The sequence below is a fragment of the Antechinus flavipes genome, chromosome 2 (genome assembly GCF_016432865.1).
Source record: "Antechinus flavipes isolate AdamAnt ecotype Samford, QLD, Australia chromosome 2, AdamAnt_v2, whole genome shotgun sequence".
NCBI lineage: Eukaryota > Metazoa > Chordata > Mammalia > Dasyuromorphia > Dasyuridae > Antechinus > Antechinus flavipes.
Genome location: NC_067399.1, coordinates 443,284,545 through 443,298,807, shown reverse-complemented (window position 1 = coordinate 443,298,807; position 14,263 = coordinate 443,284,545). Strand labels below are relative to the sequence as shown.

Sequence of the window (14,263 nt, the reverse complement as noted above, 5' to 3'; positions counted from 1 at the left end):
GGGTGAAAGTATGAAAGGGATGCTCATTTCCATCTTCAAAGTGAGAGGGAAGAGGGGCATTATTTTTGCATTAGTGTCTGGTTACGGTAGATTGGCCAGAGAATGGTGACAGTCATTAGGAATCTAATCATACTCTTTTGAAACCAAAATTGCCATCTCATTATATTAATCCATTATCAATCTCTCTCTCCTTTTTCATTCTTTTATCCTTCATGTGTTGAGTTCTATTTTTATATTTGCCTTCAAGCTTGGAAAGATTTTCCCCTATCCAACAGTTTTTTTGTTTGTTTATTTTTTTAAAGGAGGAGTATTTTAGAACTGAAGGAATCACTGCAGAGGTGCATGGACTCAGACTTCTGGAATGTTAGCGCCAGAAAGGTCCTCACAAATCAAATCTTTTATTTTATAGAATGAGAAACTAAGTCACAGGAAGGGGAAGTGGCTTGTCTATGGACATACAGTGAATTATAACCTAGGTCTCCTGACTCCCAGTTGCTGTCACTTGATTTCAGTTGCTAATGCCCCCTCTCTCCTCCAATTATCTTTCATTATCCTCTTCTTCAAGAAGCTAAGTGAGATAGTGAATGAAATTCTATATGTGGCTTTAGAAAGATCTGGGTTCAAATCCCACCTCTGATCCTCATTGTGGGATTGGAGCAAATCCCTTACTTCCTACTTGCCTCAGGCAACTCTCTAAATCTGATTTACTAGGTCACAAACAGATTCCTTCCTTCCTTTCTTTCTTCCTCCCTCCCTTCTTTTCTTCCTTTCTTCCTCCCTTCTTTCCATCCTTTCTTCCTTCCTCCCTTCCTCCCTCCCTCCCTTCTTTCTTTTCATTTATAGCAACTCACAAAAACTATTCATTAAAGTATAAAGAGGTTACAAAGAGTAAGGAAAGGATCCAAACAAAATCTCAGATCTTCTCAAATAGATTCTATTTCCTGATACTTCTCTATAAAGTTTCCAAGCTTTTTTTAATAGTATAGAGTATTTATAAGTGTTTCCCTCTCTTCTCCACCTCCCCTCCCAGTTTGGCACAAGAAAAAGTGTTGTAGTGATTATAAATAAGAAGTCTGAGGAAAGAAAAGTAAGGCTGTTCTAACATTTTAGAAGGAATCTGTGGTGTAGCCAAAAGAAAATTAAACTTGGATTCCAGAGATGTAGATTCAAATTCAGATTTTGCTACTTACCAGCTACATGCTTTTGAGCAAGTCACATAATCCATTAGGGCCTCAGTTTTTTTGGCTTTATAATCTATATAATGATACCAAGGTCCTCTCAAGCTCCTTAGTCTGTTAGAACTTCCTTAGTACAAGGAGGCAGAAGAGCCTTAGCAGCTTTATATCAGAAAGCAAATTTTCCATGAATAAATAGCCCCAGGCTTAAGACATTTGGTGAGAAAGAGAGATCATACCTTCAGCTGCAAGCCTGAGGGTGGATTCTGTCAAGCAACTGTAGAAATAAATTAGGGGTGGGGCTGCCTCAAAAGGACTATTACTGTAGTAGATGAGAAAATCTTGTCCCTATCTCTGAGCAGTTCCCAAGAGAAGTTGACCTTTCTCTGTATCACTCAGGTTTATAAGAGGACATAGAATTTAAGCAGTGATACTATGAGATTCAAATGAAAAATGAATGTAAGTTGTTGTTCAGCTGTTTCACTCATGTCTGACTCTGTGATCAGATTTGGGATTTTCTTGGCAAAGATACTACAGTGGTTTACCATTTCCTTTTCCAGGTCATTTTACAGAGAAAGAAACTGAGGCAAACAGAATTAAGTGACTTGCTCAGGATCACACAGCTACTAAGTGGTCTTAGGCCAAATTTGAACTCATGAAGAAAAGACTTCGTGACTTCAGGCCCTGGATTCTATCCACTGTACCACCTCACTTCATCAAAGTAAAGCTCTTTGCAAATATCAAAATGTTATATAGTTATTATAATAATTGTTATTGTTGTTATTATTTGATGATGATGATGTTCCTACAGTCACTAGACTTCCTGTCTGGAGATGACTTCTTTCTGATCCTTCCATGGTAAAATTTTAACAACACGTTTTTCTTTTATGCAATACACTTTTAAATACTTATTGATACTTTCTTTTTTATTAAAGCTTTTTAATTTTCAAAAGATATGCATGCATGGATAATTTTTCAACATTAACCCTTGCAAAACTTGTGTTCCAATTTTTCCCCTCTTCCCGCTATCCCCTCACCTAGATGGCAAATAATCCAATATATGTTAAACATGGTAAAATGTATATGTTTTATAAATACTTTCTTAAGGCTAAACAGGCAACTCAGTGGCACAGTGCCAAGCCCAGAGACAAGAAGATGAGTTCAAATGTAGCCTCAGACACTTACTAGCTGTGTGACCCTCAGTTTCCTCATCTGTAAAATACAGATGATAATAGCATCTACTTTCCAGGGTTATTGTGAAGATCAAATGAGATAATGCTTCCTTTCTTTCTTCTCACTTTTTCTGCTCCTCTCTCCACCTCACTCAGATTCCCTATTACTACCTTATTGTGTGATATTGGGGAAAGCACTTCCAATTTCTTGAATGTTACCTTCTTTCTCTGTGAAAGGAGGGTGTTGCATTAGATGATCTTCAAGGCTCCTTCAAACTCTAACAGTCTCTGAAATATTACACTAATAACTGATGGACATCACAAGGCAACTGTGCAAGGCTTCTCCATCCCACACTACAGGGCACCCAGAAGATCAGGGTTAAAAAAGCATGCACAGGAGCGGGCAGAGGATGGCTCAGTTCTGAGATTCTTGGGGAGAGCAAGCATTATTTGGCATTCTGCCACTAAAGAGGATATAATTGATGAGCTTTGCTAAGTGAAGAAGAATAGAAAATAATTCTCAAAGGGACAAATGAATTTGTATGAAATAAATTTGCTTTAAGTGTGTGGGTCTGTGTACTCAGTCATATGTCTGCTTGCAGACAAGGGTGCATTTCTGGGAGGCCAAATGAAAAGGCACAAGATAGAGAGAGAGCTACACACACACACACAGACACACACAGAGAGAGAGAGAGAGAGAGAGAGAGAGAGAGAGAGAGAGAGAGAGAGAGAGAGAGAGAATTGAAAACTCTCACTTTTTTTTTTTTTTCTTGAAGTTTTACTTTCATGGAGAGTATTTTTTGTCCCTTCGTAGAAAAGGGGAGCTTGATATTTTGGACATTGTATCACAAGTAGAATTTGAAGATGTTAGCAGCACATTAAGTCACTATAGTGGTCACTGAGTCTAATTTTATCACTTTACAGAGGAGATGGAGCTCAGAGACCCAGAAAGGGGAAGTCACTAGCCAAAAATCACAAGCCCATTAGGAGAAATGCCAAGATTAGAATCCAATTTCTTGACCCATTATACTTTAGTCATGTAAAAACTTTTTTTTGTGTGTGTGTGAGAGAGGAAAGGATATAAATTTTATGAGTATTTTACCTGATCTAAAGTCAGAGTTTTCATTTGCTGGCGCAAAATCTTTAGAGAATAAGGCCTCTGAGAACTAGATGTTTAGTATGTATGGGGAATTCAACAGATGCCAAAGGGCTTTCATTACTAGGAATCCATCCCACCATGAGCTGAATGCCTGAAGGTATCCTATCCCCCTGTCATCTTGGGCTATTACCTGAGAGGTCCGTCCAGCCCTTGGGTCACTGCTGGGATTTCACCAAAGTATAGTGGGAAGAATCCTGGATTGGAAGTCAGAGGATTATAGTTCAAATCATGGTCTGCCACACTGGGCACATCATTCAACCCCTCTGGGTCTCAGTGCCATCCTCTGTAAAATGGCAGTTTTGGCCTAGATGTTTAAGGACCCTCCCAGCTCTGAAACTATAATCCTATCTATAGACTCAGACTTCAGGGAGATAGAAGCATTAGAAGGTATCAGCAAGGTGAGCTAATCAGGGCATCTTCTTCATATGCCTTAACCTCCTACTCCATTTTGAGTTAGGTTTTAGAGCTGGTGGATGTTCTCTCTTCCCTGGATTTTTGGGGACTCTATTCTCTCCCATCTTTGTGGCTCCTCACTTTCCTTTGCTTGTCTTTCATCCATATTTTATTTTTCAATGGTGACTCTCAAGACTCTGTTCTGGCCCCTCTTCTTTTCTTCCATTATATTACCTTGACAGGTGATCTAATTAGTTCCTATGAATTCATTTTGCATTTGCATGCAGATAATTCCCAGATTTATATATTTAGACATAGCCTGTTTTCTGAACTACAGTCCTGCATCATTAACTGCCTTTTAGACATTTTGAACTCTACAAACTGGAAGTCCCTTAGGCATTTTAATATGTCCAAAACAGAAATCATTATTTCTCTCCCCTCTTTACAATTTGCCTCCAATTTTGAGGGTACAAGCTATCCTCTCAGTCACAGGCTCACAACCTCAATGTCACTCTAGCTCGGCACTCATCATTCATATCCAATCCATGCCCTTTTAAAAATTAAAGTCTTTCTCAGGTCTCAGTTTGTCTAGAGCAATGCTCATTCAATGACTAGTAGCTAGGTAAGAATTGAGAAAAAAGATGGCCTAATTTACTATCATAAAACTATCCATCTGCGAAGGGAAGACCCTTAAAGTTTCTGGCTAGAACAGAAAACTATCGCCAATTACTTTTATTCTAAGCCACCAAAACCTAAACAATAAGCTATAGAGGCTTGGGCTCTAAAGGGGCTATTATTGACTATTTAATGAAAGTCAGGATGTCTCTTCCATGTGAGCTCCTTGAAGACAGTAACTTTTTTTTTTTTTTGCATTTCTTGTAGTCTCAACACTTAGCACATTCCTGGTATATCATAAGTGCTTAATAAATGCTTGTAGACGAGTTCATCCAGATCCTAGGGAATATCGACAAGTATTTATTGACCCATATACCTTGTCTGAACTCTACTATATCCAATACCCAGATTCTTGATGTTTAGATCAATCAGTTTTTCCCTACAAAGGTGCTTCTTTTAGGCCTCACAGGATCCTAAAAACTAGCATTTCTGACCAACTAGTTCTTTTCCCATTTTATGGATGACGAACTCTCATGTCTTGTTTTCGTTATCTCTGTGATTTAGAGTTACTATCAGCAACACTTAATCCTGTCAGTTGTTGACTCTTAAGAAAAAGATTGGGTTTCCCTGTTTCACCAGGTTGGAAGTACAAGGGTTATTGCATAGGCTCAATTTCATTCTGATTAGCATGGAAATTTTGACCCAATTCATTTCTGACTTGGGCTGATGCGTCCCTCCTTAAGGAACATGATAGCCTTCCACTTTCAGGGACTCACAATATAAATACTAAACTTTGTGTGGAGACTCAACCACCTTAGCCCAGTGCAGCTTAGAACTCCTGTGTTCAGGAGAGCTGATAGCTTCCTCTCCTCAACCACTGGCAGTAATAGGGATTACTATCCCAGATGAATTGTGTATGCTTGCTGATTTCCCTTTCTAACCCTGGAGTTACTTGTCAACTGCTGGCTGTCAAGCTTCCAGTCCCACCACTCTACTGAAATTGCTTTCTCCCAAGATTACCAATGACTTTTTCATTGCTATATATAGTGGTCTTTTGTCAGCCCTGACCCTCTTTGCTTTCTTTTTGTCTCTGTAGCTATTAGAACTGCTCAAAGCAGTTGTCACTGGATACTCTTTCATTGTTTGGCTTCCACGACACTAATGGTTTTCCGCCTAGCTATCTGAGTACTCCTATTTGCCTTTATCTTACAACCATCCTTCTTCTGCCCTCCTATTTCCAGTCTTTCTATGTCCAGGTCTAGGATTCTCTCATTTATATCATCCTGTGAATCCTAACTTAAAATAAGGAGCAACTGATTTGAAATCAGGAGGATCAAGTTCCACCCCTAATTCTGCTGCTAATTGTATGTGTGACCCTCCTGCAAAACACTTCCCCCAAGTCAGTAAAACAAAGGAGAAAGACTAAGTCCCTTTGAGTCCTGAAATTCTCAGACTCTGCCATCTACATGGAAGACAAACTTGGGGTGGAAGTGGAGAAAGAGACAGAAAAGTGCATTTTTGGTTATGAGCCATACAAAGGAAGATTGCCAAAGGGCTTATTCCCAGAAAAGCACAAAGTATGGCACAGACAGGCAGTATAGCCTGAAATCCAAGAGATCTCATTTCTAGTTAGTCACTTCCCTACACAGGTCTTCAGTTTACCCCTCTGTAAACTGAGGAGGCTGTGCTATGTAATCACAAAGACCTTTTCTAGCTCAGCTACTAAATAATTTCCCTTTCTAGACAACACAGTGTCCTAAGTGCACCAACATGGCTCTGAAGGATGATTCAGGGAGATGCTGCCTTCATAACCTTAACCACAGAACGTGGCCTTCCAGTGCTGAAAAATGAGCAAATGTTTTCCCTTCATTAAGTTACATCATATTTCTCGCAGCTGTTCCTGGCTTCTTTAAATAGTTTTAATGGAGCTGTAATAACATATTACCTTATGGCCACCCTGCCATGCTTGTTTCATTCATTACAATTACAGACTGCCTGGAAACGAGTTCGCCTCATTACCAATTCTCACTCCTTCTTATCCCTCCATCATAAAGCCTCTTTCTCATTGCCTTGCTCATTTCTCATGTTTTATTCCTTATTCTTCATCCCCTCTACTTTGGAGAGCCCTTGTCACCCCTCTTCCTGCTTCAGAGAGGACTACTGTTTTCCTAATGCTATTACCACCTGGTAATTCTACCAGGATTCTAGTCCTAGATCAGCTACTACACGTGCCCTTAGGTACCTTCATTGGGTGTCCAGTTACTAGCCTGTTACATGAAGATGGTTATAGCTATGATTTTCTAGGAGTCTATGATATTTCTAGAAGTTTGTGCCTCAAAAGATTTCTATGACTTCATAGGATCATTTGGAGGTCTGAGAGGGATTGCGTAAAGTTTGCAAGAGAGGGGGAATTGGGAAAGATATTCTGTTTCTCTAGATGACAGCTTTAAGTGTTTGCTACTCACTCTTAGCCTGGATTAGTAACTTATTAGCCTAGATTCTAGAGCCAAGGCAAGATATGCTGGGGACTGTAATGCACCTGATCAGAAGCTATTTTAACTGATTTCAATTGGTCAATAAACATTTATTTAACACATACTATTGTACTAGGTACTATAACAAGTACTGGAGATATAAAGAAAGGCAAATAAATAATCCTTGTCTTTGAAAAGCTTATATTCAAAGGGCAGAAGTATGTAAACAAGGGGTGATCTATAAGATGTAAAAAGAATTGTTCAGTCATGTTTGTGACTTTTTTTGAGTTTTGGTGTTTTCTTAGCAAAGAAACTAAAGTGGTTTATCATTTCCTTCTGCATCTCATTTTACAGACAAGGAAACTGAGGCAAAGAGAGTTAAGTGATTAGCCCTCTGTCACACAGCTAATTAAGTATTTGATGTCAGATCTAAGTTCAGGAACTGATTCCAGGCCTGACACCCTATCCACCATACCATGTAACTGAATCAGAAAGGAGAAGGCATCAGTTGGTAAGGGAACCAGGAAAGACCTTACACAGAAATGGGATTTTCATCTTAGCCTTGAAGCAAGACAGGGAAACTATGAGGCATAGATGGGGGGCAAATTATTTCAAGTATGGGGACAGTCAGTGAAAAACAAAGAGCAGAAGATGAAGTGTCAAGTAAGTCAATATAGTGGAACTGCAGAGTGTGAAGAACATAGTTGTAAGAAAGCTAGAAAAGTATGAAGAGACCTGATTATAAAGAACTTTAGATGTTAGTGTACTTTATATCTGATCTTAGAAATTAGAAGGAGTCATTGGAACTCAAGGAACAAGTATGTGTGTGGGAGGAGGGAATTAGATGAATGGTCAGAGCCACATGGTCAGACCCAGCAAATGAATGGAAGATGGCTTGGAATTGGAGGAGACTCTGAGCTGAGAGACCAACCCAAAGATTATTGTAATAGCCAAAGTACAAGGCGAGGATGGCCTGAAGTAGAGTCACAGGTGTGTGAGTAGAGAGAAGATGATGAATTTGAAAGATGGTGTGAAGGTAGAAATGACAAGCTGAAGCAATGTACTACACACATGTGATGAAAAGAAGGAGTCAAGGATTATGATCCTGGGTGAGACTGAGAGGATGGTGAAAGGAAAGTTTGGAAAAGCTGTGGGTTTTGGGGGGGAAAGTTCAGCTTTGGATGTGTTGGATTTGAGATGTTTATGGGATATCTAGTCTGAAGTGTTCAAAAGCCAATTGGAGTTTGGAGGTTGGAGCTAAATTCTCTAAACCCCTCATTTGTTATTGTTAGAGCTCTCTCTCACCTCAGTTTTTCTCAATTACATGGGCCAGTGAAATCTAATTGATAGAGCACTGGATTTATAATCTGAGGTAGTGGTGGTTGTTCAGTTGTTATTCAATCATGTCTGATTCTTTGTGACCCAATTTGGGATTTTCTTGGCAGAGATAATGTAATGGTTTGCTATTCCTTTTTCTGCTCATATTACATATGAGGAAACTGAGGCAAACAGGGGTAAGTGATTTGCTTAGGGTCACATTGCTAGGAAGTATCTGAGGTTGGATTGAACTCAGGTCTTCCTAATTTGAGGCATGAAGTTCTATCCTCTGCACCATATAGCTGGCCCTTGTAATCTGAGCACCTGCCTTCAAATCCCATCTCTACCTCTTACTATCCATGTAGACAAATCACTATATTTCATTCATATAATGGGGGGGGGCTTGGATTTGATCAACTCTTGCATTCCCCTGAAAGCCTAGATCAATGATCCTCTTATTATAGTTATTTGTATACAGATTGTAACCCAATAGTACAATGTCAGCTTCTCGTATGCAAGGATGGTTGAATTTTTTTCTTTATATCCCTCTATCAACCCAAATCCTGATCCAGTTCAATGCCTTAGATATAATAGAGGCTTAATAAATGCTTGTTGAGCTGAATTTAATTGAATTTTGATTTGGAAGAGACCTTAACATAGGCAAGGATCCACACTTAACACCACATACCAAGATAAGATCAAAATGGGTCCATGATCTAGGCATAAAGAATGAGATTATAAATAAATTAGAGGAACATAGGATAGTTTATCTCTCAGACTTGTGGAGCAGAAAGAAATTTGTGACCAAAGATGAACTAGAGACCATTACCGATCACAAAATAGAAAATTTTGATTATATCAAATTAAAAAGCCTTTGTACAAACAAAACTAATGCAAACAAGATTAGAAGGGAAGCAACAAACTGGGAAAACATCTTCACAGTTAAAGGTTCTGATAAAGGCCTCATTTCCAAAATATATAGAGAACTGACTCTAATTTATAAGAAATCAAGCCATTCTCCAATTGATAAATGGTCAAAGGATATGAACAGACAATTTTCAGATGAAGAAATTGAAACTATTACCACTCACATGAAAGAATGTTCCAAATCACTATTGATCAGAGAAATGCAAATTAAGACAACTCTGAGATATCACTACACACCTGTCAGATTGGCTAAGATGACAGGAAATAATAATGATGAATGTTGGAGGGGATGCGGGAAAACGGGGACACTGATGCATTGTTGGTGGAGTTGTGAACGAATCCAGCCATTCTGGAGAGCAATCTGGAATTATGCCCAAAAAGTTATCAAACTGTGCATACCCTTTGATCCAGCCGTGTTTCTATTGGACTTATACCCCAAAGAGATACTAAAAAAGGGAAAGGGACCTGTATGTGCCAAAATGTATTTGGCAGATAGAATAGTCCTGACACATAGGAACAGTTAATAACTATTTGTTCACTTAATAAATGCTTGTTTGTTTGCTTGTTCCAGGCTAAACATCATAATTTGTTGCCCCTTCTCTTCATGTTTGCCCTCTTCTGGATGATTTTCTACCTTGTAAAATTTGGCATCTCTTAATGCACACAGGGTTCTGTATATGCTTCAACAAAGGAAGAATAGAATGTCTTAACACCTAACCTAAAGTTCCATGAGTTCCTTGGACTTGTAGACTGAAACACAGAGCTGGTATTTCTTGAAAACCTCAAGATCTAACTGTGAATATTTTAGTGCTTCTTAGCAATACAATGAACCAAGGCAATTCTGAAGAATTTATGATGAAAAATGCTGTCCCTCTCCAGAGAAAGAACTCATGGAGAATGAATACACATCCACGCATAATTTCTTATACTTTTAAATTTTTTCTTGGATTTTTTTTTGTTCATTTTTTTTTTTTTGCCACAACATTACTCATATGGAAATGCTTTACATGACTACACATGTATAAACCTATGTCAAATTGCTTCCCTTTACACTAAGGGGAGGAGTACAAGAAGGAAAAGAATTTGAAACTCAATTTTTAAAAAAATGAATGTCAAAAATTGTTTTTACATATAATTGGAGAAAAGATAAACTATTTAAAGAAAAAAAGAAAACCTCAAGACTTTTTTGAATAAACTATCCAGCCACTAATCTTTCACCTTATATTTGTGAAATTGATTTTTTGGACCCAAGTATAAAACTTGACATTTATTCCTATTAAATTTTATCTTATTAGATTTAGGTTAGCATTCCAGCCCATTAAGATTTTTGTGGCTCTGGACTCTGTCAGTCACTGTACTTGGATAAAGGTGCCATTGGTATCTTTACACAAGTCACTAGTAAATATGTTAAGTAGCACAGAGCCCAACCCACCCCAGAGGAAGAGGACTCTACTTCAGTACTTCCATATTGACCCCAAACAATCAATGACTATTATTTGGGTCTAGCCACCAACAGTTTGGTCTACCTCATGTACTGACTAGCATGTATCTCTTCATTTTATATTGAAGAGAAAGACAGATGTTGTCAAATGCTTTGCTAAAATCTAGGTAAATCATAGTTACAGCATTGCTATGATCTACCAATCTGGCAAATATGTGTCAAAAATAGAAATGAGATTAGGTTGACATGACTAGATCTTTCTGAAATCACATGAGCTCCTGGTGATTATGATTTCCATTTCTAGATGATCACTTATCCCTTTAATAGCATGTCCTAGAATTTTGCCAGAAATAATAATCCTTGATCTATAGTTCACAGATTCTATTATCTTCCCCTTGAAGAGGTCACTTTATTTTATTTTAAAAGCTTTATTGATGCCATTTAAAAATATTCCAGTAGGTATTGTGTATAGTTCTCTCTTCAGCATTCTCTGTACAAGTTAGTTTTCCTTTGTAATGAAGAAAAACAATTAAGCAAAACCAAGCACCACAGAAATGGCTTCTGATGTTATTTGCAACATTTTTCACACTCATGGCTTCCTCATTTCTTTAAAGAAGTGTGTATGTGGGATTTGCATATATTTATTAAAGTACTGTAATGTTAAAAAATAATGTTTACTAGAGTCATTCTATAAAGTGAATTGTGCAACAATTCCATTCAAGGCACATTTATGCATGTGTCTGAAGGCATAATATGTATGTGATATTTGCATATGAATTGAGGATGGTTGGTGACATCTGAATGGTTCTGGGAGGCTGGGACAAATTTCTTTCAGTCAAATTTTATTAGATTAGAAGCTCAATTAACTAGAACGTTTTTTGCTCTCAATTTTTAGGAAATTAGGGTAAATGTCAAGAAATTGTTGGTTTTATATATTTTTGAAAGCAGTTTTTAGAAGGTACCTCTTTTTCTCTTTTCTTTGACGAAGTGGAACATTATATATACCAGGACTTCTTAAACTCCCCCCCTCCTTATACTCCTTTTTGCCCAAGAAATTTTTATGTGATCCCTACTCAAATCTGAGTCAAGGTATTTCTGGCAGTGTTTATGCACATGCAACACAAAATGCATGTTGTATGTTCAGAACTGACATTGCAGTGAAGTTGCATGATGCAACACAGCAAGGTGTTGCCAGAAACAACTCGGATTCATTATGTGTTCAATTCTGAATTAGTTTTAGGTTGTGCTTAAAACCAGGATCATACAGTTAAGCAGTCGAAAGTGGGAGAAGGAGAGGGAGAGAAGGAGAGAGGGAGAGGCAAAGATGAAGAGGGAGAGAGAGAGAGAGGGAGAAGGAGAGGGAAAGGGAAAGGGAAAGGGAGAAAAGAAGAGGAAGAAAGAGAGAGGGAGAGGTAAAGATGAAGAGGGAGGAGAGAAGGGGAGTGGGAGAAAAAACGAGGGAGAGGGAGAAACAGGAGGAAGAGGGAGAAGGAAACAGGGAAAGAGGGAAAGGGAGAGGGAAAGGAAGAAAAATGGAGAAGAGGGAAAGGTAGGGAGAGGGACTCAGGCCTGAGGTAGCTCCTGGTTCCCAGCTCAGTGCCCTCTTATCAGTAAGCAGTGCCCTCCTTGGACTTGGAGCTGGAATGGACTTTCAGCGCCATCTATGGCTGCCCCCTCTTTTCACAACTGAGGTTGCAACAAGTAACAAGACTTACCCACAGCCACACCGGTAGCAGTGATAAAAGCAGGCTATGAACCCAGAGCCCCTGTCTCCAAATTCCGTGCACTTTCCACTGTTGTCTCTAGTACGCACTTATTTAATAAACAGGGTGAAACAATAACATTAGGAAAGAACGCTGTAAAACATTTGAACTTTGAACAACACCGCGCTTAATCAGAGGGCTGATGATGAAGCATCTCTCCCACTTCTTTGCAGAGAGGTGATAACCTACAGGTGCACAACGAAGCATACATTGTCAGACATGGCCAATCTACTGGATCATTTTGCTTAGGAATATTTCTTTGTTACAAGGTAGGGTTCTGTTGGGGAGGGCAATGACTGGGAAGGGAGAGATATTTGTAAAAAGAGCATTAATAAAAAAAATTTAAAGACAAACAAAGAGTATAAAGATCCAGAGCAGGTTGCATTAAACTCAAATTTCAAATTAGTGTGTCTACTTTAATTAGTCCTCACTGTCTACACCTGGGATAACATCCAGAAGCTTGTAGGTCCGCACAGGGTCAGTGAGGCGCAACGCCTCTAAAGTGAGCTGCTTCTTAGCCTGATGATGGCACATAAATCAGCTTCCTCAGTCTGACTGACAGTGAGCACAGAGTTCCGCCTTCCTCTCTCCTCCCCTGGTTTCTCACCTCGTATTCCTCCTTGAAGCCATAGCCTTGACCGCGCTTCATCTGCGTGATGTGCTGCAGTAGGTCCGCTACGCGGATTGCAGGTTGGAACTGGTCCCGGGGGTAGGACATTTCCACTGGCTCACAGCTCCTGTACGGATGGGTCTGAATGGTCAGTGTGGGCTGAGCCAACTCCCCGCGGCTGCTGCCTGTTTCAGAGAGAGGGAGGCAAAACAAAGGGTCACTCACTAGCCGTATCTCTCCTCTGTCCTTGAATTTTTTTTCTTTGCTCCTTGCTTGGGCAGCCTGGCAGAAGCTGACTTGTGAAAGCAACAGAGCAGTGGTACGTTTTCTTGAGGCAGCCTAAGGGGATGACACCCCAGTGGAGTATCCCAGGCTAATCTGTACAAAAGTCCTAGAGCAGCAGAGACAGGCTAACTAGATGCGAGAATGAAAGTGGTAAGCTTCAGAATATGGAAACCCTAGGTCCTTTCTATTTGGAGAAGGCATATGAGCAGGGAGCAACATTATTTATCTTATCCATCTCTCTCCTTACTACAACTACCCAAATAAAGGCATTTTTCTCTTCTCAACTAGATTACACAAATAACCTTCAAATAGTGTTTTCTACCTGTAGCAAAACCTGACTCAATTAACCCTTTTGGTAGCTAGTTGCTTAAGTATTATTCCTAATTAATCACTCCGATCACAAAAACTTCCCATAATTCCTAATTGCTTATTGAATAAAGTACATGTTTCTGAGAAAGGCATTTAAGATCATTCACTTCTCTATCTCTTCCTTCATCCTCCATGATTTGGTTCTAACTTACCTTTCAAGCATTTCATACTACTACTCTTCTTGCAGTGTATATTTTAGCCAAAGTTGACAATACCCTCTTTTAATCTTATCATTTTCTTTCTCTGGAAATCTGCTCATGTCATCATGTGTTTAGAATGATCTTCTATGTCCTCATTTTCATTTACTAATGTTTCTTTCTTTCTTTAAGATCCAAATCAATTGATTCTTCCTAACCCCATTCATGTAAAAAATCACTGCTTATATCTTTGCACTCGTCTATATTTTTATTATACTTCTTCATATAATAATTAAACATATTTCAATAATATTTTAAAGCACTTTACATTTATTATCTGGTTTTATTCTCAAAATTACTCTGTGAAGTAGCTATTATGAATTTTATTTTCATCTTACAGATGTAGAAAATGAAGTTTTGAGAGGG

The 14,263-nt window shown here is 38.8% G+C and overlaps 1 protein-coding gene across 9 annotated transcripts in view; it reads right to left on the bottom strand.

The window, feature by feature from the left end:
• The window catches only part of PTPRT (protein tyrosine phosphatase receptor type T), a 1,291,476-nt gene that overhangs the window by 87,530 nt on the left and 1,189,683 nt on the right, over positions 1-14,263 (bottom strand). For all 9 annotated transcript variants that reach the window (XM_051979271.1, XM_051979273.1, XM_051979274.1 and 6 more), the window contains one exon: positions 13,044-13,231. In XM_051979271.1, the coding sequence (XP_051835231.1) occupies positions 13,044-13,231 (188 nt within the window). The remainder of the gene's footprint in view (positions 1-13,043; positions 13,232-14,263) is intronic.